General features: G+C 37.4%; 1 protein-coding gene across 1 annotated transcript in view; it reads right to left on the reverse strand.

Annotated features, from left to right (window-relative positions):
* Positions 1-24,115, reverse strand: part of frem2 (FRAS1 related extracellular matrix protein 2) — a 68,526-nt gene that overhangs the window by 4,354 nt on the left and 40,057 nt on the right. The window contains exons 5-23 of the mRNA XM_023342793.1: positions 23,192-23,317; positions 22,008-22,259; positions 11,683-11,832; positions 11,340-11,549; positions 10,842-11,039; positions 10,170-10,334; positions 9,860-10,042; positions 8,605-8,735; positions 8,095-8,253; positions 7,074-7,377; positions 5,569-5,700; positions 4,056-4,387; positions 1,954-2,146; positions 1,741-1,866; positions 1,507-1,634; positions 988-1,122; positions 758-884; positions 375-562; positions 126-272 (exon numbers count right to left, since the gene is read on the reverse strand). Coding sequence (XP_023198561.1) covers positions 126-272; positions 375-562; positions 758-884; positions 988-1,122; positions 1,507-1,634; positions 1,741-1,866; positions 1,954-2,146; positions 4,056-4,387; positions 5,569-5,700; positions 7,074-7,377; positions 8,095-8,253; positions 8,605-8,735; positions 9,860-10,042; positions 10,170-10,334; positions 10,842-11,039; positions 11,340-11,549; positions 11,683-11,832; positions 22,008-22,259; positions 23,192-23,317 — 3,386 coding nt within the window. The remainder of the gene's footprint in view (positions 1-125; positions 273-374; positions 563-757; positions 885-987; positions 1,123-1,506; positions 1,635-1,740; positions 1,867-1,953; positions 2,147-4,055; positions 4,388-5,568; positions 5,701-7,073; positions 7,378-8,094; positions 8,254-8,604; positions 8,736-9,859; positions 10,043-10,169; positions 10,335-10,841; positions 11,040-11,339; positions 11,550-11,682; positions 11,833-22,007; positions 22,260-23,191; positions 23,318-24,115) is intronic.

Consider the following 24,115-nt stretch of genomic DNA (forward strand, 5'->3'; position numbering starts at 1 on the left):
TTAATAAATCCACTCTTCTGTCTCAAGCATTTACAGCATGAAATCTCCTCTGGTCCTTATAAAAATGATTAATGGATTAAATGGCAGAAAGGCTAAAAAGCTTCCATCAATGAGACATAGCATACCTGGAACATGGCTGTTGAGTCCAGGCTAAACCCATCAGATCCTGACTTTCTGACAAGAGATACAGCTGATGGATCGTCTACTGCCAGCACCGCATTAAAACTGACATCTCCAAACACACGTGCCTGAGTCTCTGGCTGGGCCTTGTCCTGGTAAGTCAAACAATATTGATTTTTAGATAAAAGAAGGTAGAGAAAAAAAGATTTCTCAACGATTCACACTTTTAAGTTTTAAAACTTTTGTATACTCACAAGAATCTTGAATCTGTATAGCAAGGATGGAGAGTCAGCGAGACAGCCAAATTCAAACTTGGTTGGATTATATTTGGGCACATAGCCATCAGCACCAGTGCAGAGAAACACCTTCTCTATGCTGCAGAAGAAAGAATCTCCCAAATTCTGCACTGGATCCACCATGACACGACCATATATTGTGTCACCTAAAAGAAGCAAATAATGTGTCAGTTCTATATGCTAACATTGTGAATCTTGAATGTTGATATTTTGTTCTATTTTCATCCCTTTTTAAATGTTTGAGCCTATTGCGCTTTAGCAAAGCTAATTAAGTGGAGACTATATATTTATTAAATGTAATGCAGCTTTGCAAAATGAATACAGGAAATTAAACGTCTCACCTTCAGAAAAAGTGACGTCACTCTCCTGTTCAAAACCCACAGAGCCATCAGAAAGCCAGAGGCTCTTCTGGGACAGCAAGAACATCTGAGTATTCAGACTAAATTCCACTGCAACTGGGTCGCTCACCTACAGAGAGATTAAGCTATGTCAGTGAGTCAAGGCAAAAAGTGACAGAAAAACAAATACAAATTGTTCATGAGTGGATTTTCCTTCAAAGGATTACACTTACTTGCTGAAATCTAATGTCGAGATCAAAAGTGAGATATTCTCTGGGATTGCAAACAGGTGGAACAGTGTATTCCATGTTCTGAGATGTTGTACATGGGATCAAATGCACTGTGTATGTTCCAGAATAATCTCTGATCTGTATACGAAAAATACAAAAGTAAAGGGCGTTCCAAAAATGTGTTTGTTAAAAAAAGGAAATATTACATAAGACCAGCTAAAAACAGGTTTTTATAGAGTATTTCTTCAAAAAGGCAGAAATACTGCCTTTTTGACTTGAATTTCAAAAATAAACAAACTTTTCAGTTCTATAATTTTTTTGGGATGCATCTGTGCTTTATAGCAATAGTTTATATCATGTTAACAGCACTCAGAACAATTATTGCTTCTCTGTTAAATACAATCTATTACAGGTTGCAGATGTTTAACACTTTTGAAGAAGTGCAATAATACTTAAGGTTAGCACCCAATGAGTCTCATACTGTCCTAATCATGGGATGAAAAAAGCCGCATGCCCTCTTACAGCAAAATCAGAGAGCAAGGTCCATTGCTGGACTGGCTGGTTGTAGGTGGGCTCAGTCCTCACTAAGGTGAGGTTAAAGGTCAGGCCTGGGTGGTCCACACTCATCACCATGGATGACATGGATGTTGCTAGAGACATTTTAAGAAGTTTAAAAGTGATATCAGCATCAACAATATTTATTTTTGTTTTAGGAATCAGCAAGTTTCATTGTAAAATCATGTCAGTCAGTATTACCGGTTGTTTTGATTCTGCCTGAAGAATGAGACTCAACAAACAGACCCCTGAAATGAGCTTTCGTGCGGAAATTCACCACCAAACGTCCCTGCTCATTGATGCGCATGCTGGTAGGATACAACGATCCTATGAAAAAAAAAATATATATATATAAATTCAAAAGAAAATTAATTTCTTTTAAGAAACACTACTCTTTCTGATATGGGAACTTACCCTGGAGCTCTGCCTGTGGGGGGCTGCCGATGCCCTCCTGCCACAGAATTGCTGTGTCATACACAAAAGTGAGGCGCAGCTCTGACTGGAGGTCAAAGTGCTGCCAGCCACCGGTGCCCAGGGGTGAGTGGAACACATAAGACACGTAGAGAGGCACACGCAGGGTTACGTAAGATTGGACCAAGTTCAGCACCTGCAGGAAATTTCAAGTGGAAATTAGTTGTTTCTATTTACCTTAAAAATAACTGAATGCAGACATCTGATTTTTATGCTGTTGTTATATAGATAAGTCTCTCATAGAATGAAATTCATATTCTATATATATAAAAAAGTACTTCCATCCATCCATCCATTTTCTGTACACCCTTGTCCCTAGTGGGGTCGTTAGAAAAAAGTACACTTGGTATTTACTTAAAGCAGTTTAGTAAAACATTTCACAATCTTTCAGATTAAGAAATGATTGCAGGTTGAAAACCTATAATAAGTACAGGAAAGATGTAACAGATGAACACAGTGCTCTCCTCCTCAAGGTCCTTGAAGTCTCCTACTCCTACTCAGTGGGTTCAGGATACAGAAACGCCTCCTTGTGTTATACACAAACAACCAATGATGTAGGCTGATACCGACATCTCTTTTACCTTTCAAAGCAACTGTTTCAACAATAAAAAACTTTCTACTGATCACAACTGAATACTGTATATATATTAAAACATAAACATGTTTAAATAATTCACTGCAACTTATTCAGTCACATTCATATGCTATAAACACCGTGCCCAAAATGCTACCACTAGATGTCCCTGTACACCAATATTTTGGTATTATTCAATCTGCCTTTAAAGATTTGAATTACAGGACTTCACTCAAATTAGATTAGAAGTTCATCTTTAAAATATACATAACTTACACATTATATTTAACCGGCGTAGAGTGAACATGATTTGGATATTCATATTCTATATTCTACCAACCTGGAGGAGAAAATGCCCTGCTCTAGTAGATTTACAGCTGTGCCATACTCTTTCTATTTTCACATGATGGACTGAACATTGCTCCAAGAGATGCCCAAAAATTGAGATATTGTTTTATAACATAGCCCTGCTTTGAATGCCTCTGTAACATCATCACTGACCTGTTTGATACATTCCCATGAATGTCACATTTTTCAGATTTCAGCTTATGTTATTGTTAAAGTTAAATCTTTATTGCAGTTAGTATCAACTAATCTGTGCTCTTTGATTTATGTATCCACCTGGAACCAGAAGGCAGTGAACACCTTGGAAATGTTGTTCTTTTTCTTGTTCCAGGACAGCAATTACAACTGGAACACAGGTCTTGTGGATCACAAACCTTACATGTAACTACTGTGTGTTGCCAGCAAAAGTTATTTTTACTTCCTCTCCATCTCCTTCTGCATTGCATACACACTCACATTTATACCAAACTTCACACATGCAGTCTAATCAGCAAAAAAGAAGCTGAAAGATCAAAGGCTGGAGGAGAACAAAAGAGCAGCAGGACAAGAGCAGGGGTCATTTTCAAAGAAACTATATAAGAACCACTATAAAATTGCAGAGTAAACACTACAACACCTGCAGAGAGAATGTAAACAGAAATTTTGATTTTCTAAGGATCTGGTCACAATAAATACATTTGACAGAGCTATCTAAAAATCGTTTGAAAGATAGATTTGTGGAAATCTTCAAATATAATGGCTTCAATTGATGATGTTAACAGTTTTGTGTCAATCTAAGCAGTGTTCAGCATTAAGAGAATCAATAGCTGTCTAGACTCGAGATAAACTTTGAGTGTTTTGTGTGTTGGTGTGTACTTTCTCACTGAAAGATGTCCCAAACAGGTGTCCGGAATTAGCAAACAAACGTACAAACCTCCACTGAATGAAACATTTAAAGGAGGAAAAGAGATATGGCGCTGCTCTGTCTATGTCACCTCCTCATTCAGACGTCAATGTGTAAATAGACTGAGCATACACAACAGGGCACAAACAGGCCACAATCCACACAAAGGCAGCAGTCGCCCAAATGTACAAACAATCTCTAGATTGAATTTTAAAAGCTCTTTTGGACAAAGGTTACACACACCTGTCCATCTGTGCCTATTGTACCTCCACAGTCCGTAAGCAGTTCAGACATGTGGTAGTAGCTGCTGAACTCCCACAGACATGCTTCCAGGTTCAGGTTCCTGTAGAAGCGCAGCGTGCTGTTCCCCCGCAAAGAGACGCTGAACTGGTAGGGCGCAGACTCCCCCATGCTCTCTGGGCTGCGTGTCGAAGCAGTGATGAAGCTGTGACCTGTTGTGACCTCATTGAAGTCAAGCAAATTTGAACAGCGGTGGTTTCCGACTCGGGTTCCATCTGGACTCAAAGTCAGGTCAAAGTTCATGAGGGGCCGAGTGGAGATTACTGGAAGCATACCTGCAAAATTGAATGGGAAAAGATTCCAGGCATGGTCAGGTATCTTTGAGAGATACCGTGCTTTGCAAAACTTTATTTTAGTGGGATGTTATATGAAAGACCAACATAAAGTAGTGCATACTTGTAAGGTGAATGTAAAATGATACATTGCTCTCAAACTGATTTCTAAATACAGTCTAAAAAGTGTGACCTACATTTGGATTTTGTCCCGCAGAGCGACACTTTGCAGAGTCACCTTTTGCTCTAGTTAAGTGCTTTATAATATACTAAAATATTTAACATTTGTTCTTACCCAGTCTGTTTGTTTAGGTGGACAGCAATATTTTGGTGTGTTCACACTTGTCCCAGACCTTTTCTATTTTCAGAGGATGTAATGAATAGTGCTCTGAAACATGTCCCAGCTTTTTAGATAATCAGAGTCAGATGAAGGAAAAGGCATATCAAGCCACTCCCAGAAATAATTGAATTCTAAGACACAACAAAGATCTACAATTTTTACATTTTTTTATTGAGAATGAGAATATTAATACATTTGATTTGATGGTTTCAGCACAGACAAACAAAAATGACTTCAAATTGTTTAAAAATTAAATTTAGGATTTAAAGGAATTTGTAGACTTGCTTTCTAAAACTGCAAAAATTAATCTTCATTGTTTGATGGTTTTGCTAACCATCAAACAATGCTCAGTTTATTCCCAAATTCATCTTACCAATTGTTTATAAAGGGGCTACAATATATATTTTTTACATACATACATTGTGTCATTTTAAAGCACAATCAAGTAACTATGTTACCTTCAGTTGTTTACTAAAGACTAAAGGGGACTTCATAGAAAAACTTACCCTAGTCCAATATTTTACACAAATTTGTACTATTATTACTTAAGTCTATCATATGAGCAATAATGAATTATATTGACTATATTTTTAAGGGGCAAAATGCAAAAAGGTTTGATCGCAAAGAATTGGAAAAAATACAATAAGCTTAATAAGTGATGAATAGAGAATCAAAACCAAAATTAATATCAAGGAGTAGCCTTGATGCTGGTCTTTTTTTGCCAGGATTCAATAAATATTCTGGCTGCCATGCTGCTGCTGATCCCCAGTGGTGAATATTACTCACACTACATTACACTTGACTTCATTGGTGGAAGCAGACCTGCCTCCAGCTCCAAACTTACCATCTATGTGAGGCATGGTGATGGTCACTTTGATGAGGTTAGGGTGTTTCTGGTCATCTGCTCCGGTGTAGCGCAGCTTTGCAGAGAACGGTTCAGCGCCCACAGTTCCCATTTTACGAGGCTGACACACACCTTTTTATGACAAAAAATAAAACCAGAGACAAAAGCACAAACTGCAAATCAAAGTAAGAATGGCTCATCAATGTGCATGAGTCTCTTTTGGAAGAGAAAAAACTGATTTGGAGATTTCTACACAAATGATTGTTACCAAGTCAGGTAGTGATTTCCATATTTGCAGGAATACACGACGACCACCCAGTGAGAGCAGGTCTGGACTTGTTGCTTCCAGGATGTGTAGGTGGAAAACAGCATAAATGATTGCGTAGCAACAGCAAAAACCAAGCATTCTTTTCTCTTTTTGAGAAATGACTGATAGCTCTGAACCATTCTCAGAAAATAGCTTGTAGAAGCACTAAATTATGGGATACTTGAACTGTTATAATGAGGGGAAAAGAGTGCACATGCTGTTAAACTGTTCTATTTTTGCATAAAGCTGATCCATGTCGTAATGGATCATTTTAACTCACAATCTTAAAGTCAATTTTCAAACTAACACCAAAGTAGATTAAATTAAATCAATTTAAGAAGGAGACAGAACATTGTTTAAGACTGCTGCGTCTTAAACAATCAAGCTGGGGAAAAATTTCTTATTATAGACCATCTATAAAGTATTATTAATTGATGAGTTACTCACTGGGTTTCCCCCTCAGTGGTGGGTGTGGGTGTGTGGGGGTGTTTGTACGTGTGGGTACGAGTGCTTGACCTTTTATATCAACAGTGTGATGTCAGGAACAGACTCTTTGAAAAGTGTTAAGGTTAACAAGCATGCACGTTATTAAAATTTTCTATTTTTGCATAAAGCTGATCCATGTCAAAATGGATCACTTTAACTCACAATCTTAAAGTCAATTTTCAAACTAACACCAAAGTAGATGAAATGAAACCAATTTAAGAAGGAGACAGAGATATTATTTTTGATTACCTACTGGAAATACATAAAATGTTGCAAGTCCTTGAGTAGTTAAATGTTGGGAAGGAGTAGCAATCCATTTAAACAGAGGTATTCAAAGTAAATGAGTAAACACAATTTTAAAAAGGTCTGAAAAAAAGCCAAACTGAGATTTCTGAAATGCAAAGGTTTCCAAACTACCTTAATTACATTTTTGTTCATGAGATTCTCTTTTTCAAAATAAGTGTGTTGCACACACATAAAAAACAATGGCCCCAAAAACCTAGCTTCTCAAAGAAGAGAAGGTTTTATATTATTCAATAGAAAGCTCCACTGTATTATTTAAAAATCCCATTTCCTGAAGATTCATAATTCCTAAAGAACAAAGCTCTTTCTTTGTGCAGTAAGGGAATCAAATCGCTATTAGATATCTCTTGCTTCCCTCTGGGTAAGTGAAAATGCACAGAATGGGGTTCCTTCATTGTTTGCCTCTCACCTTCCTCCTGGCTGATGGTGACAATGGGGCTGTTGAGCTCCAAACCTTCCTCCCCATTAGAATTAACAGCTCGAGCAGCGCACCGCACCCTCGAACCTGCCTGGAAGTAGATCGAGTCCAGCGAGATCATCTTAGAGGAGGTAAAGAACGTGTCAAAGTCCACCTCCCTCATGGGGCTGGTGACGCCATCGGGACCTGCTGGGGCACTGATAAGCCAGCGGTAGCGGGTCAAGGTGTTGTTGATGTGCTCGCTGACACAGATAGGACCCGTCTTGTCATAGTCTGGGTATTTCGTGTTGCAAGCCTGCAAGATGGGGCACAGGGGGTGTGGGTGGGTATAAAAGACAGCAGAGACGATCAAATTCAGATGTTTCAATATGTTATGTTCTTATAATGGAGTGTTTATAATTAGCTTTTGGATATTTAGTAGGGTAGAGATAATGGATGAAGAGGTGAGCTTTAAAGAGATTCTGCAGATTTGCTTTTAAACCTGTTGACATTAAGCCCCTCTGGTGCAGCACTCAACACTTTTTTGATTTTTTTTTTTTTTTGACAAGACTACTTCATTTTGCCTCCTTCGATAGTCTCACACACACACTGCAGCAAAACAAGCACATCCACTCTCCTGTACTCACTTGCTCACACACAAACCACACACAGCAGCCACCTGAGGATCAAATGACTTAACACATCACGAGAATCCACTTAAGAGTCCCACCGAGACAGTGTTTTGAGAGTGGAAGTGATCTTCCATGTGTGAAAGAGGGAGGACTGCAGCCCAGCTAAACCATGCAGTGTGCCTTTATAATGACAGGCAGGCCAAAACCTGGAGGACAATTTAATTATTAGCTTCCTGGGTGGTTGTGGGGGTGGACGGTAGTGGGGTAGAAGTGTTCTGATATGGTTTTGCTGTCTTCATTAAGGGAAAACGATCAAATTTGGTTGATCGTTTTGGTTGGCAGTGCTATATTTCTGTCAATTTCTTAAAAATAGTTCCAGTCAGATGTGCTGCTTGACTCACTGTGACACAGATGACTGGGTAGCCAGCTGGTGGGTGGAAGTTGTCCGCTGTCCTGGCGACATCATCGTAATGAAGCAGTGACATGACAAGGGGTGAGGAGGGGAAGGTGACATCAGCCATGCTGTTGGACTCCTCAATGTAAACTATAGCTTTCGTCACCTGTTCAAGAAAGAGTTTGGGAGTGATGACAGCTGCCTGTCTTTAAATTCTTTATTCAGATTCTTCTTCAACTACACCCTTTTCTGTTTCTATCTCAGGCTCTTTTAGTGTGCTGGATGCTCTTTCCTTTTCTTAAATGATCTATTATTTATTGTGAAATATTTTCATTACAGCAAAGTGCTGCTGTTGTCTGTTCAGCACACTCCTAAAAAACAGATCCCTCGTCTCTCAGGGACTGACTGACCTGAATAAATATGGCTCTATACTTCTTTTCACATTTACAGTTTGTAAAGCTCCCCAAATTAAGTGCAATAGTAATATTGTGGTAAAAGGAATGAAAGCATGACTGACCTGAGTTTCAGCCACCATGTTTTCATCAGGCTTTAGATGGACTGTAAAAGCCTCCCTCATTTCTCTGACTCCATCAGCCAATACCTCCACCTCTATGACATGTTGTTTCTCCCCCTGTTTAAACTTGATGTCTGGGCACAGACACAAACAGCTTTAAATGCAGCTAATGAATTGCACAAAAACAGGACAAACACATCATTAGCAAAAGTGTTTGTGTAATGTATTCATCTCTGTCATATTTATGTGGCAACAAAAACAGATGCCATCAAGGCCAGGGTTCTCTTTCATTATGCTTAATGTACAGATCCACTCAGGAAACAAAAAGGCAACACACATTAAACTAGATGTTTTAATACCTTACAGTATGTATGATGGTATTTCTGGCAAAGTTGTATGAAAATCCGAAACTAAACATTTGATTAGCTAAAAATTTCTTTAAAAATCTCACAGTGAGAGGGATCTTTGAGCATGGACACCTAAGTGTCCAAGACTCAGTGGGTTGCTGGTTTGAATCCCCACTCTGTTTCTGCACAGTTTCAAAGGTGTTTCATCTTTTTGAAGAAGACTTTTGAATAAAAAAAAGTGATGCTGTGACATAATATTGCAAAAAAAATGACACACTTTCCATATATGAAAGTAATGAGAAATGCAAGAATCAACTACAAAAAGGGTAAAATTTTAAAAAGGCTGGATGTCTTCATCCACACAAGTTAAACGTGAGACTTTCTGAAAGAGCTGAATGGAATCATCCAACTAGGAGAGTATGAACAGATGACTGAAATTCAATTAAAAATTACATGATCCTTCACCAGAGTTTTGCAGACATTTCGCTCCCCTTTATGAAAGAAATTAACATCCCTAGCCAATTTGGTTGGTACTTATTTTTTCTTGCTTCTTTTACAGATACAGGAAATTATTTTAATCTTTTACTAATTCAAAATGAAAATTGACCAAAAGTATGTCTTAAAAGTAATGTTTTTGAAAAGCTGATTTTTAAAGTTTTTGAGTACTTTTAATTGTCTTCGTTATACTAATAAGTACTCAAAGGAAAAACAGATAGTAAGTTGCACACAAATGATGGTTTTAGCATTCTTACGAAGAACATCTGTTTTTACATATTTTGGTGAACTTCAATTGTGTTTTGCACATTTGGGAAAATATTGCTTTTCCTTAAGAAATTTTAGTCATTTTTATGCAGATTTTTGCAGTCCTGCTGACCTTCTATAACAACTTCTAAAGTGTTTATAAAGTTCACCTTGAGACACTGGGTAATAATCCATTCCTGAGACGGCTGACCCATCTTTGGTATGAACCCGAACCACTGACACTTTTGATGTGTCGCCAACTCGTACCACAGGGATCTTCACAGTTGCCACAGTCCCAGTTTCCTTCGGTTCATTAATGTTGAACTTGGTTTCTGCAAACCGAATGATTGGTTCTGGAAAATAAAAAAGAAGACAAGTACAGCAAAATAAAATCTTAAAACGGTCAAATTATAGAAAACGTCCTACTTGGCACCACAGCCTAACATATCTGACCAATAGTTTGTTCTTTGTCTCACTTACTGTCAGCTGTGTCCTTTATTTGAAGCAGAGCCTCATTAAGAGATCCAACTGATGCGCCAAACTGTGAGCTGCTCTTTGGTGTCCCTAAGACCAGCCTTAGCTCTTCAACCTCCTCGTACAATGCATCATCAACCAGTGACAGGATGCACGGCTTCTCCACCTCCCCTAATGTGAGGAGAAAAATTGTTGACACAAAACAATTAAAGCCTTAATTTAAAAGCAGACTAAACAAATTTGACTGTTCTCCAAAGCAGTGATTCCCCAAAAATTTAAAAACTGACTCAGAAGAATAGCAGAATTTTTAAAGAGGTCTTTGGAGGACTAAAATTGGAGTTATTCTTTTTAAGTCGCTAAATCCTGAACTCTTACTCCTGCACAAAAGTATAAAAAGCTGAATGTTTTTTGTAAAATTGTCCAAAAAATATTTTATTCAACAAAGTTTTCTTTATGGCTTCATGGACCATAAGCACAAGTACAAACATAGGGTATGCATGTGAGCATGATATAAGGAGTGCATACTGTCTACGCAAAGAGTGGGGTCTGTCTAAAAGAGATTGGAAACCACTGCTCTAAAGCAATAACATTCTTATAAATGTAAATATTAACTCAACATAAAATTACGATTTAAAATATACAAAGTATAAAAAAACATAAATGTTTGATCAAATATACCAGGTGAAAAAGTGATGATAGAAGCATCTGTGTTGGGACGCTCCTCGAAGTCAGAGGCAACTTGTGCGGTGCCCTGACGGGAGTAACAGCGAACAGAGGATTTGTGCCAGATGTCGCCACTGCGGTACACTGTTGCTGTTATCTGACCATCACTCTCCTCTCCACTGTAAACCGGTTCACGAAAATGGACCTTCGGCACTGGCGATCAAATGAAATGAACAGTGATAAAATTTCTATTGCATCATAGATGACCTATGTCATCATTTTTAATGATAACAACAATGCAATGAATGAAAACAATAACATGTAACATAGTATTGGTGTGTTATTATTATTGTGTGTATTGACAGAGAATTATTCAATAACTATAGATAGGCAAAGAATCATGAGACAAGGACCGTGACCTTATGTAGTCTATGCTTATCATACAGTATGTTTATTTCATATTCAAAGCTATAAACAGAACAGAATATGTAAAGGTTCAATTTTATTACTTACTGTCAGACTGTGAGTCATTGATGAAGACTGTAGCTTTTCCAGGTTCTCCTAGAATACCATTCACAGGCATTTGCAGAACTAACTCAAAGCTCTCGGCCCCCTCCAGCTCTGGCTGTCCCATATCGTCCAAAATTGTGACCTTAAATGTCTGCATGCTGACACCTGGGGCAAAGTCCAAATTATGACTTATGCCCACATAGTCAATACCAGCTGCAAATAGAACAGAGAGAGGGAAAAAACAGGATTTTGTTGAGGAGACATACAGAATAAAGACTTATGAGGATTAGTGATACATTTAATTATTTTCAAAATATTTAAAACCAATATTTGATTGGAAACCTGCCTTCAGCAGAAGCACGCTCCACCTTCCGAGAACGGACTGTCACAGTCCCCGTTTTGGACAAATCGGTTCCTGTCCTCCACACATTGACCTCCACATAGCCATCACTTTCATCCACATGATACTGGACCTCTCCAAAGTAAAACACGGGAGCTGCAGAATGGTGACAGAAAAATCAGGTTGGCTGGCAAATAAACGTGTTGTCAACATAAAATATCTATTTATGCTTAAATGTGTTTGAAAAGTTGCAAGGGTTGATCAAACGCATTGACAAATCCTGACTTTAAGCTTCATTGTTCAAGGAAAAAACTTCCCATTGTATTGAGTTCAATATCCCTTATTAAGGTACCAGGTTGTTGGTGTCAGCTGGTCTCAGTATTTCACAAACTGCTGATCTATTTTATGCCCAAGGGTCTCTTGCGATAATATCAAGCATGCAGCAGTTTAGCAAATGAAAATGCCTTGTTGATGTTAGAGGTGATAGGGGGACAGATAAACTGGTTTGAAAAGACAGAAAGGTAACAGTAGCTCAAATAATTTGTTACATAAAAAAGTTATAAGTAATACTATCTTTGAAAGCACATACAATCAAACCTGTGATGAGCATAAAGTAGTTTTCTCAGATTAATCTTTAGATTTTATATACCTGTTACTCCTGTTTGACTGAATTATTTACTCCTATTTTATGTTGGTAATGATGTTTCTCATTCTAGACTCCTCCATTTTATGCCCTACCTGGTATCCATCTTTCTGCGTGTGCGTACATGTAGTTAAGTTATCTTTGCCTGTACACCGTGTTAGCTTTGACTGTAGTCTAAAAGGCTTTGTTTCTGCTAGCCTGTAGTGTATGACATGGTTTCAGTTTTCTGGATTTCTAACCTGTCTGCAGATTATACATTATCCATCCTGTGACACCTTTTGCCTCAAAGATTTCTGGATTATTCCACCTTGTTGGACAATATATCTGTGCGCTGACCCGTTTCTCCATTAAAGGAAATGAACAGAGTTCCTGTGTAATTTGTACATTTGAGTCCTTTGTCTCTGACTTGTCAGCCTAATAGAACCATGAAGCAGATGGCAGCAGGAGTAGACCACACTGAGTGTCCCTCCTGTCAGCTAGGAATGGGAAACTGAGGCTAAAATTTGCACAAGCTCACCAAAATTTGGCAATAGTTTTAAAAAATACTGCTTGGTTCAATGAGTCTTGATTTCAGCTGGATCCATGATAAAACCATGAATCCATTTTACTTTGCAGCAAACATCCATGCTGGTGACAGCAGTGTAAGGAGGGAAGGATGAGGCAGCACTACCAGGATCATGTTAACAGATACACCTAATGCATTTAATACACTGGGGGCTGCTCTGTTGTAGCCTGAATTACTAATTCAGAAACTCCAAATTACAGAAGAGGATGATTCGACAACTGTCTGGATCAATAGCTATACATCAATGACTGAATTATTCCTGTTTCTTTATTGATATTAGCGCCATGCAATTACTTTCTACTCTGTTGATGTGAATAATACTTTCAACAACTACCAGAGCCTCAAGGCTCTCTGCATTTTATACTGTTATAAACTATTTCAGTCTTTTAGGACTATTTAAGTAATTATGTTTTAGTTAACAGCTATGCACATAACTTGATTTAGTTCATTAAAAATGTTTTAAATATATTCAATACAATGTATTTGTATGTCATAACAAAAACATAAAACACTGTCAATCTTCCACGACGATAACATAATACTGTTTGCACAAAATATGAAATGTAACTATCAAATATAGATGTGCAGATGTACATTTACATTCTTCTTGTTGCAACACAGGCTTGACAAACAATTACAGAGCTGCTGCTGTACTTCAGCATACAGTATAATGTAACCAAACCTAGTAACAATTATCATTGAAAAGCAAAAAGCATAAAAAGCATTAAAAAATAAAAAATAAAAAAAAAATAAAAAATTTAACCTCAGCTTATAATACTGCTACTAGGGTAACACTGTTTACCTGTGTATTAACGATCTGGAGCATTTCCAGGTTCACTTACTGTGGGAACTATCTATTGGGCCGTAGACCGATAGAACAGAGACCAACCTAAAATAGCCATAAAAACAAATGTTCATCGATGTGTACCATGTAGAAGGTCCTGTCATCAGTTTACAGTTTACCTACTGCTTTAGCTTCAATCATTTTACAAAAGTGCTTTCTGGTGCTGATTTCCTGACTTTGACATCTTACCATTTACTTTAAACCCCACGTAACTATTCTATGCTTAAGTTTAAGATCAACATTTTAGTGTTTCTTTGTTGTTGCCACATGCTGGTTTAACACAGACCTGTCAGCAGGCACATGAATTATTTGTAAAGGCATAGCCCAGGGACAGGGGTTAAACACCCAACCGCACATTAGTCTGACGTCAAACTGCAGGGAGGCCTGACCTTGCAACCTTTCCTGTCCTCTCATTCAACTTCTCGGTTAATTGTCATTTGCCCTTTCACACAGAAACAGTGCCTCTGTTCATCAACTTTATTCGTTCACACAAAGCCAACTTTGGAGGGCAAAATGTTACGCTCTTATGTTTTCAGACAACATGATAGTATTTAACCTATTAGCTCCTTGGTAGGAGTTTTCATCTCTTTACTACACACAACTCATCAATCAATCTGTCAGTACTCTAAAAAATAAAAGGTTTACAGAATTTCAGCAGCAATACACCCCAATTCCTTTTTCAAGCTTTTGCAAATAACAAAGAAGCACACTGAGGGTGAAATAGTCCCACTGGGAGAAGGCTGAGTTTCTTCTCCTGACAAAAGAACTAAGTACTTTTTACAAATGAGGATGAAGTTAACACTGAAAACAAAGTCTCTCTGCATGCATGTCTTTATCTCTGGATGCTGAAGCAGTGAGATGACAAGACAGAGAAAGTGCCAAGCCCCTCCCCTCCCTTTTCCAAGAAAGCTCAAAGGCTTGTTTGAACAGGGATTGTTTCCTAAGGCAGTAGAGGCAGTCCAGTGTGTATTAGACAGATGCATCTTTCACAAGTTCTGCTGTCAAATGACAGTCGTTCTCACTTGCTTCTTCTTATATTCTGGGTTGTAATCTAAAAATAGCAACTGTCATATTACTTTTGTGAGAAGATAAAACATCAACCCCCTATCCCACCTCCACCCACCCATCTATCTATCTATCTATCTATCTATCTATCTATCTATCTATCTATCTATCTATCTATCTATCTATCTATCTATCTATCTATCTATCTATCTATCTATCTATCTATCTATCTATCTATCTATCTATCTATCTATCTATCTATCTATCTATCTATCTATCTATCTATCTATCTATCTATCTATCTATCTATCTATCTATCTATCTATCTATCTATCTATCTATCTATCTATCTATCTATCTATCTATCTATCTATCTATCTATCTATCTATCTATCTATCTATCTATCTATCTATCTATCTATCTATCTATCTATCTATCTATCTATCTATCTATCTATCTATCTATCTATCTATCTATCTATCTATCTATCTATCTATCTATCTATCTATCTATCTATCTATCTATCTATCTATCTATCTATCGCTATTGATTTTATTTAAGTGCTTTAACTGGTCCAGCAAACAATAACCAAAGCAGTGAATATAATAAAGGCTTTAAGAAAATTGTCAACAGTGCATTCTGACTCTAAGCGTCATGGAAGAAGTGACAGCTCAGGGTAACACCAAACATCAAGTGCAGCCTGTGCCCTCTCGTTCTCCTCTTTTACCTTTTCCTCCCACACACAATCAACAGATGTAGCGCTGGTTTGAAGTTCATTTAGAATTTGTGAATTTTCATGCTGGCAAAGTAAAAGAAAACAGCGCAGAATGAGTAGGTGGGGGGAAAAAAAATAACCATACATGGATAATGGCATTTGACCAATGAAAAAAGATGGGCCAGTTGCATGCATTTTCTTGATTTTCTACCAGTATTAATTGATGAACTGTGTATTTTTGCTTAACATATGACATAAATTCTGGCTAACATTTCTTTGCGCACAGAGAGGACCCCTGTGCAAACTTGCATACATGGCCTTCATGTCTGCCGTCACACATATCCCAACTTTTACACCACTTGATGAGTGATGAATGAGAGACACATCCTTTCTCCCTACTGGGGCCACGCCTCTGCTTTAGCACTTCAGTGTGTGACTGAAGGCTGGGGAAGGTGTGAAAACAAATTGCGATAATTACTACTTTGTGGGTGTCTGAAGGCATTTGTGTCACCGCTGCACCTTTAAATGCACTTTATAAAGCATTCTCAGCTGTACTTTTAAGCATCGTCCAGTTTTGGGAATACAGCTAAGAAATCAGACCCTACAAGTGTGTCTTTGTGTACCAGTTTGAAAAAAATATCCACTTTCAAATAATGAACACCTTCATCTTAATGGTTGAAGATTAAATAAGACACAGGAAATCACAAGCCTTGTACAATGTAAAAGGTTTTCAGAAATGTTACATATCTATACAAAATGTGCAGTGCCTTGCAAAAGTCTTCATATCTCTTGACATTTTTCACCTTTTTCACATCTTTTGCAGCTGCTAACAGGTCTTCTTCCAGCATTGCCTTCTGCCTATCTCAATCTATCTTCCCATCCACACGGACCAGCTTCCTGCCTTTGGAGCAGAATAATATCTGCACAGCAGGTTGCTACCGTCACTCCCTTTCATTCTAGGCCTTGTGTGTTCAGAATAATTTGGAAGGTTATGTTTCTGTAAGACATAGGGTTTCACATATAGACCAAACAGCTATGGCGGCATCTGACAAAATCGCCTTCTTTTCCTGCATTACTTGGGGCAAACAAGAAATGCAGGAGCTATTCATAAAGCAATGCTTGGAAATAGGATCTTTTCTGGCTTTCTTTCAACAATTGCAAACTCTGAATGAGACTTTTAATGGTTTTGTTTAACAATGGCATCCTCACTGCTCCTTCTACATAAGATTAGATTTGTGGAGTGCAGAGCTAATACTTGTCTTGACGACACATTCTCCCATTTGAGACATGTATTAAATTTGCTCTGCCTTTTCTGTTAAGAAAAGTGGTCAAGCATCAAGTCAAAATGCTGCCAAAAGCTTTTTTTTAATGGTACAAAGTATATGTTATTTTAATGCATCTTGATAAGCGAGATGCCAAATATTAGTGGCCTACTATGTATTGACTTGAGTCTGTATTTTTGATTTTGACCAACTGTGGATCAGAGAAGCTCTACAATTAAATGCAAATGTAGATACCAACAGGTCCAAATTTAGGATGTCCTCGATGACTGCATGCAAACATTTCATTAGTACTGAATAAATAAAATAGGTTAAAACTTGACAGACCCACTATGACTGGGTGCAACCAAAACAAAACAAGCTCAACATTATTGTGCGTGTAACACGGTGATAACAACACTCACTTCCAGACTTAAGAGTGTAGCCATGCAGGACGCAGCAGACAGGAACTATAGAGTTTCATCTAAGTCAGTACTAAATCGAGCAGACATCCTAGAGCCTTTTTTTAGCTGATGTGGAGGAACGTGAGTGTGGGAGAGAAGTGAGGCAGGCAGTGTATAAGAAATAGATGGAAGGAGAATGAAATAGTTGACTTTGACCAGGGGAAGAAAAAAAATGAGTGTAAGAGAGCAGCGACAGTCACTTGAGAATTTTCTCCGTTTTTGCGGTTTTCACACCCTTTACTTTTGATGCAGCGATTAAAGTCTAAAAATAACTTATTGTGGGTAGACAGAGTCACATAAAGAGGCATGCAGACATTAATAAACACATGCTGTTATACCATTTGTTTTAACATTTTTCTTGGAAAAAATCAAGGATATTAGTGAGAAACATGCTGCCATTGGTCTGCCTGGGTAGAGGTTTTAGAGAGCTGTCAGGTGCCGTATTATCCTTCGGGAGACAGAAATTGACATATCATCTCTCTCAGGAGTTGGGCTTTTGCAAACACATTTGCATTTCTTTGAACTACGCACCAAAGCTGCCTTAATACTGACAGTTTACTAACGTTCAGAATTGTGTCAGATTTTTGGTTAACTTGCCCCAGATGCTTGAACAGAAAAACAGTTGAATTCCTTTAAAGGAATTCTTAGTTATAATACTTTTGTTTTTTAATCAGTTTGCCTGAATGAACTCTCCCTGACATAATATTGTTACACAAACAGCTTGATAAGCCCATTAAATAGGAAGCCTGGGATTATTCTTAAGGGAAAACTGTCAAAAGTTTTAAGACTTCATTTTTCTGAAAAGAACTTAGACTCCAAACTAGAAACTACCAGAGAAGGTGTGGGGAGGAGGGGAGTAAAAGTATTAGTAAACCATACGGCTGATATATTAGCAGTCTATTTTCTAAACAGACTAAAATATATGTAAATAAATAAAACAGTTGCAAAGCAAATTTAACACTGCTTTACATGTAATATAGTACACAACATCACTAAGATATGGCATGCTGAACATTAAAAACGTTTACAGAGGAAACATTTAGTTGGTCTGAAATAAATTTAAACCACATCCTCTAGCAAAAGACGAGTGAGGAACCATCCTCCATAAGAAGTCTATAACTGAATTGTCATAATTAGGGCCTGAGGGAGGACCTGATTGGACTGGGCAGGCAAGAAGTAACTGCCTTATATGAAAAATCTAACATTTTTTTAATTGAATAAAAGTTCTGCAGAGCATGGTAATTCATAAACAAAAATCGGCCAAAGACAAAACAGTGTTACATAAACTGTAGGTGTAACCCCAATGGATAAACCTGATGATATCCTAATTAGTCATTAATAGGTGCCTTTCTCCAGTGGTCTTTGGGCAGATACACTCAGTGTCCTGTCACTTAGTCTATCACAGGGCAACACAGAGACACACAAGAGAAACAACCATTCAAACTCACTAGAAAGGAAAATGTACAATAACCATTTAACTGAACTGTTGGAAGAAGCTGGAGTACCTATGGATAATCTGTGCATGCACAGGAAGAACATGCAAAGTCCCTGATGAAAGACCCAAGGCTATGAGTTGACCCCACAACCTTCTTGTTGAAAGGAAACATTGGTAAAATTAAATAAAATAAACAAAATCATATCTGATAAATACAAAACAATGTGTTCATATAAATGAAGTAATTGTTGAAAAGGTTGTTGGTAATGTTGGTGAACCTTAGGACTCTATATTGGGTCCTCTTCTGTATGTTAATCACTTTCCTGAGGTTTGCTGCTCCTATTTCTCACTAGATGTGTGCAGATGCATATTTGTGTATTTCAGTGATTCCCCTACCATTATCCAACACCCTGCTCTGCCCCACCAACAAGAATGGCCGCTCTCCCAAGAAGATCATGGCATGTAGTAATTATCTGTGATTAGTTAATTTCAATAATTTTATTATTCTGTCTGGATAACATTAAATGTATTTCTGTCTCTACATGTTCACACCTCAATCACCTATCTCTCTTCGGAAAGGAAATAACTTTATACAAGTTTTCCTGGAAGACCAATAAGAAAGAAATATACAGTAGATAACAACTGAAAGGGGGAGAGAGAAAGAGACAGATAAAAATGAGATACAGAGCGAGACAGAAAGATGCAAAGAGAGATAAGAAGAAAGATTTATAAACACAGTATGTACCAGATGAAAAAAATAAAACATTTTTAAGTACTTCTTCAATTTCATAAACATATTTTATTAGTGTTAGTGATTGTTACATTGATTACAGGAATCTAATATTTCTAGAGTGGTACCTGTTATTAACAGAAAGCCATGAAAAAAAATCCCTTGCTTAAAGTTTTTGCCTTTGCACAAAAAGCAAAGAGAAACACTGTGCATTGCTTGTTAGCAAAGAACAAATCTCTTGGGTTAGAACTGTATTTACATGACAAAAACATTCAGAGGTGTTATTGGTTAAGCTCTTTTTGATTATGTAACTCATGTATGTATCTCAAACTGTGATAAAACTGTTTATTTTTGAAGGTGTGTAAATCGAGATCAAAATGTTGTACTGCCATGGTACATTTCAATTTGATGAAGTGTAGAGAAAAGGAAAAATTGATGAGGCTGTTGAGGCTTCGCAGTTACATGAATTACCCGGTCCTGACGAACTGGTGACCAGTTGGACACTAAAAATAGTAGTAGCAATGATATTAATAACACATTTTAATTGAAGGCTTTTCAAGTCAATCAAGGCCACCGAACAAGAAATACTACACAGTATCAAACTTAACCTGAACCGGATCAAATTAGGCTTCCGGATAGATCAGCAAAAGGTATTGGATGCTCTTAACCCTAAACTTAATGAGAGCTATCTCAGCATTGGTACGCTGATTCATCTGATAAGGAAGACTTAGTGCCAACAAGAAGAAATTACATTTTCTTTATGTTTAGTTTATGAGAGTTTTGAATGAACCATAATTTAATTTCACAGAGACAGTCTAAAAGGAAGGATGGTGGAAAGATGGGGATAGGCTTGGTAGAGAGGTAGAGCAGGTGTCATCTGCAGACTCGTGAAAATTAATACAACATTTTCTGAAAATGAGATCAAGCGGGAAAAGATAAATGATAAACAGTAATGGACCAAGAACAAAACCCTGGGGTATACCTGAAGTAGCTGGTGAAAATGGTGATTTGTTCAGATGGACTTGAAGTTGACAGTCAGAGAGATAAGTTTTAAATCAATTCAAAGCAGTGCCAGATGACATAACAATTTCATTTATGGGAAGGAAACAGGATTAAATATTCAAATATTTTACCAGTGCATTGAAATTTGTATAGTCTGTCAAATAGTTTAATTAAGCGAAAGTGAAGCACGTCCACATGAGCTGCAACACTTGGAATTTCTTTTTCATAGAATTAAGAAACATTACAACTTAGAGGCAGAAGACATTGACTATGACAGTGGTCCCTATTTAAAACAGTGTACATATTGGTAAAAAACAATAGCTTCTTTGTTTCAAGTGCTGGTGTCTTTTGTTTGCTCCATTTCAGCTAAATCCAAGACTCAAGGGATTTTTGGGGTTCTGTTCTTTGCATTTTCGACAGCATCCCAAGTATTTTGGGAAAAAGGAAGTAAATAAAGGCTTTAGATGGAGCTCTTCTCCTCCCTCTGCCAAAAAGGTCCCTTACATATGAACATGTTCTCTTTCTTGCACATTTCCTTTACATTATGTGACAGCCAAATGAATGCACTTGTTTTCTCGCTACATGAAAAGACAAGTAATGAGGACAGTTTCTACTGGAGACAGAGAAAATAGAAACCAGTCTTGTGTTTATACACCAAGAGCACAAAAGCCAATAAAAACAAGGAATTTATATGTTGAGTGCCATATGTGGGCCAGTCACACTATACAGCGTCTTCTGTGTTTATTAAAGAGCTGTCTTAAGATAAGAACTGACTTGAAGCTTGAAGTGAAGTGAAACTGGAAATAAAACCAGGGGTGATGTAAACACACACTGGCTGCAATCAAACACAGCATTTTAACAGAAGGTCTTATATATATATATATATGATTATATATATATATATATATATATATATATATATATATATACAATTCCTTCCTTTATTTTTAAATTATAACTACATATGTTGCCTTCCCAATTATTAGAGTTGAAAGAAAACATGGATAACAGTACATATGTACATACTGTACATATGAGTCCTGGTAAACCTATAAGTATGCCTGTAAAAATCATTTAACAAAGATGTTTTAAATTGTAGAATAATATAAGAAACTTAGAAGATTATAAAAAGAAATAATTGTCAAGCTATTGCTACTAAAAGAGACAAAAAACAATTTATGATTTACTTAATATTTTTGTCATTAATTTTGAAATTTGTCTTAGTTTTCTGTTATATATCAGTGTCACTGCTGCATACGAGTTGTTGATGGTCTGAGTCTTTCTTTATTTTTTTCTTCTGAGAAATACACATTATAATTAAGAAAGATTATAATTTCAAGGTTACATTTATAGAACAAAAACAGAAAAACATTTTACTGTGGGTGACAATTAGTAACACCTCAGGCTGTGATATTCTTCTATCCGTAAATGCTGAGCAGACCTGAGACTGCTCCAAAAACAGAAAGCGGACTATAGTTAATTAAAAAGTCCCCACCTCTATAACTTTTAAATATTTTGTCACTATGTGGGATTTTATTTGACAGACCAACACGAAGTAAGTAGCACACAGTTGTTAAGTGGAACTTACAGTATGTACGGTAACTAATGGAGCAGTTGTAATCTAGATATCATCAAACACATAAAACAACAAATCAAACTGTGGCTTACCATCATCTATGTCTTTGAGGATGCTGACTTTAGTGGTAGAATAGTGCATTCCGAGCCGACCTCCAACAGGCAGGGTCAGAATCACATTGAAGCTCTCCACTTCCTCGTACAGAGAGTCATCAATGATCACCACGCGGCACATCTTCTCCCGCTCTCCTTTGTCGAATCGAAGGATGCTGCTGTGTTCCTCCGGACGTGAAATGTAGTCTGAGTAGGACAGAACGGTGGTGGGGATTGTTCCTGTGGCAGAACCTTTGGAAGAACCAGGAAAAAAGGAGTGCGAGGAGATGTTTAGAGAGTTTGTGGAGAAAATGGAAGATGAGTGACACTGGCAGAAAATTAAATACGATTGTAAAGGCATAATTACAGCTCATAGCTTATGGGGCATAGCCTGAGACTCAACTGTGCTGTAAACAGTAGCGGAGCTAATGCATGAAGATAAAACATGGTTTGGACTATGGCCTTTACTATGATGTATTCCCGGCATTTAAATTGCCATTTCTTCATCAGTATTTAAAGTCTTAATTATATGACAACAAACGGTATACAATAAAGACTATTATTAGAGCAACTAAAATTCTTTAGAGCAATGTCTATAGCTGTGCTCCTGTTTGCACTGACCCCTTTTCCACACTGTAATTTTTACTGCTACTCTCCATTCAGTCAACATTCCTATATTCTTTATTTATTTATTAACTTTGTATTATTTTTCTGTAGTTTTTACTTAAAAGATACACTTGGCCCAGTGATACTATGTTTAGTTGTGTCCGATTGTTGCCCCTGAACTGCACAGCTCATACTGTGCTTGATTCTGATGGAGGGTTTTTTCGTGTTGAAAGAGAGTTACTCGTCTTCACTTGCTCAGGATAAGGGAGAGTTGCAAAGTAAACCTCTTAACTGCACCTGACTGATCTTAAAGAGATACTTTTTTATTGACTTTAACTAATGAGTTGAATTAGACATTGCTGTATCATAATTTGGATTAAATTGAGTTTTTCACATGGCTTCACATTAAAATATTAGCATATTGTGATCTGAAAATTTCACATTTTCATTTTGTTAGCTTTAATTGATAAAAAATTATTTTAAATCATTAGACTCTTCTGATCACACTGATCTGCACAACCTGATTTTAGTAGTCTCAACCATGTGGGAGACACAAAGAAAAAGGAGCAGATTCGTACCCTGCTGTGTGGAACAGACCACCATGAGAACCTCACTTATGTCTCCACTGCGGTGTACGGGGATGAAAAGCGCCCCGACATCTTCCTCTACTGAATGAATTGGTTCAGGAAAGAACACGGTCGACTCTGAAAAAAGAAAACCAAAAAGAGAAGAATAAGGTGAAGTTAATGATATGTGTAACGGTAGGCTGTAATCCACAGAACATCAGGTATTGAGGAAGTTATGCAGGCTAGTCGCTCTATGACTCTTTACTCTGTGCGGCAGCTGGTAGAATTTCACTTTTATCTACTTAGGTGGTCATCCTGCAGTGAGGTTATGTATATGAAAAAAAATCAATCCCCATCACAATTTTCTGATTTGATGCAACCAGAGGGGCTCTTCAAAGACACCCCTGCAGAGAATTTTTTATACCTCCTCGCATGTGGCAGACAAATACAATTGCAGGTCTCCCAAGGTCATCACGCAGAGCTTCATCACCTGGGAGTTTCATTCATCGGCTCTTGTATACACAGACCGGTCAGCCACTCACTTATTTTTCTTCTCTACTCCTTAATCATCTCTTGCCTCTGGTTTGTGACTGAGATAAAAACTTAGATTAATTGAAAGAGTCATCTATCAAAGCAAAAACCTCGTAGTGTGGCAACAGAATGGTTGGAGTTACTTCCTGCACAGCAATCTGGGGCCAATAAAAATAATAATAAAGTGAACTAACTTTCAGCTTGTCTCAGATCTTCTGCTGCTGTCTATTTTCATAGAGAAAATGAGTGATTGAATGAAGGGAGCCTCAAAGAACACTTGTGGATTGCTTTTGCAGCATGAACACCAATTAAAGGGCCGGAGAGTAGACAATCCAAAGAAATAGATTTATCTTTGAAACAACATATGGCGTAAGAGGAGATAAACACCTGAGAAGACTCTTTGAG

Source organism: Xiphophorus maculatus, chromosome 11 (genome assembly GCF_002775205.1).
Source record: "Xiphophorus maculatus strain JP 163 A chromosome 11, X_maculatus-5.0-male, whole genome shotgun sequence".
Lineage (NCBI taxonomy): Eukaryota > Metazoa > Chordata > Actinopteri > Cyprinodontiformes > Poeciliidae > Xiphophorus > Xiphophorus maculatus.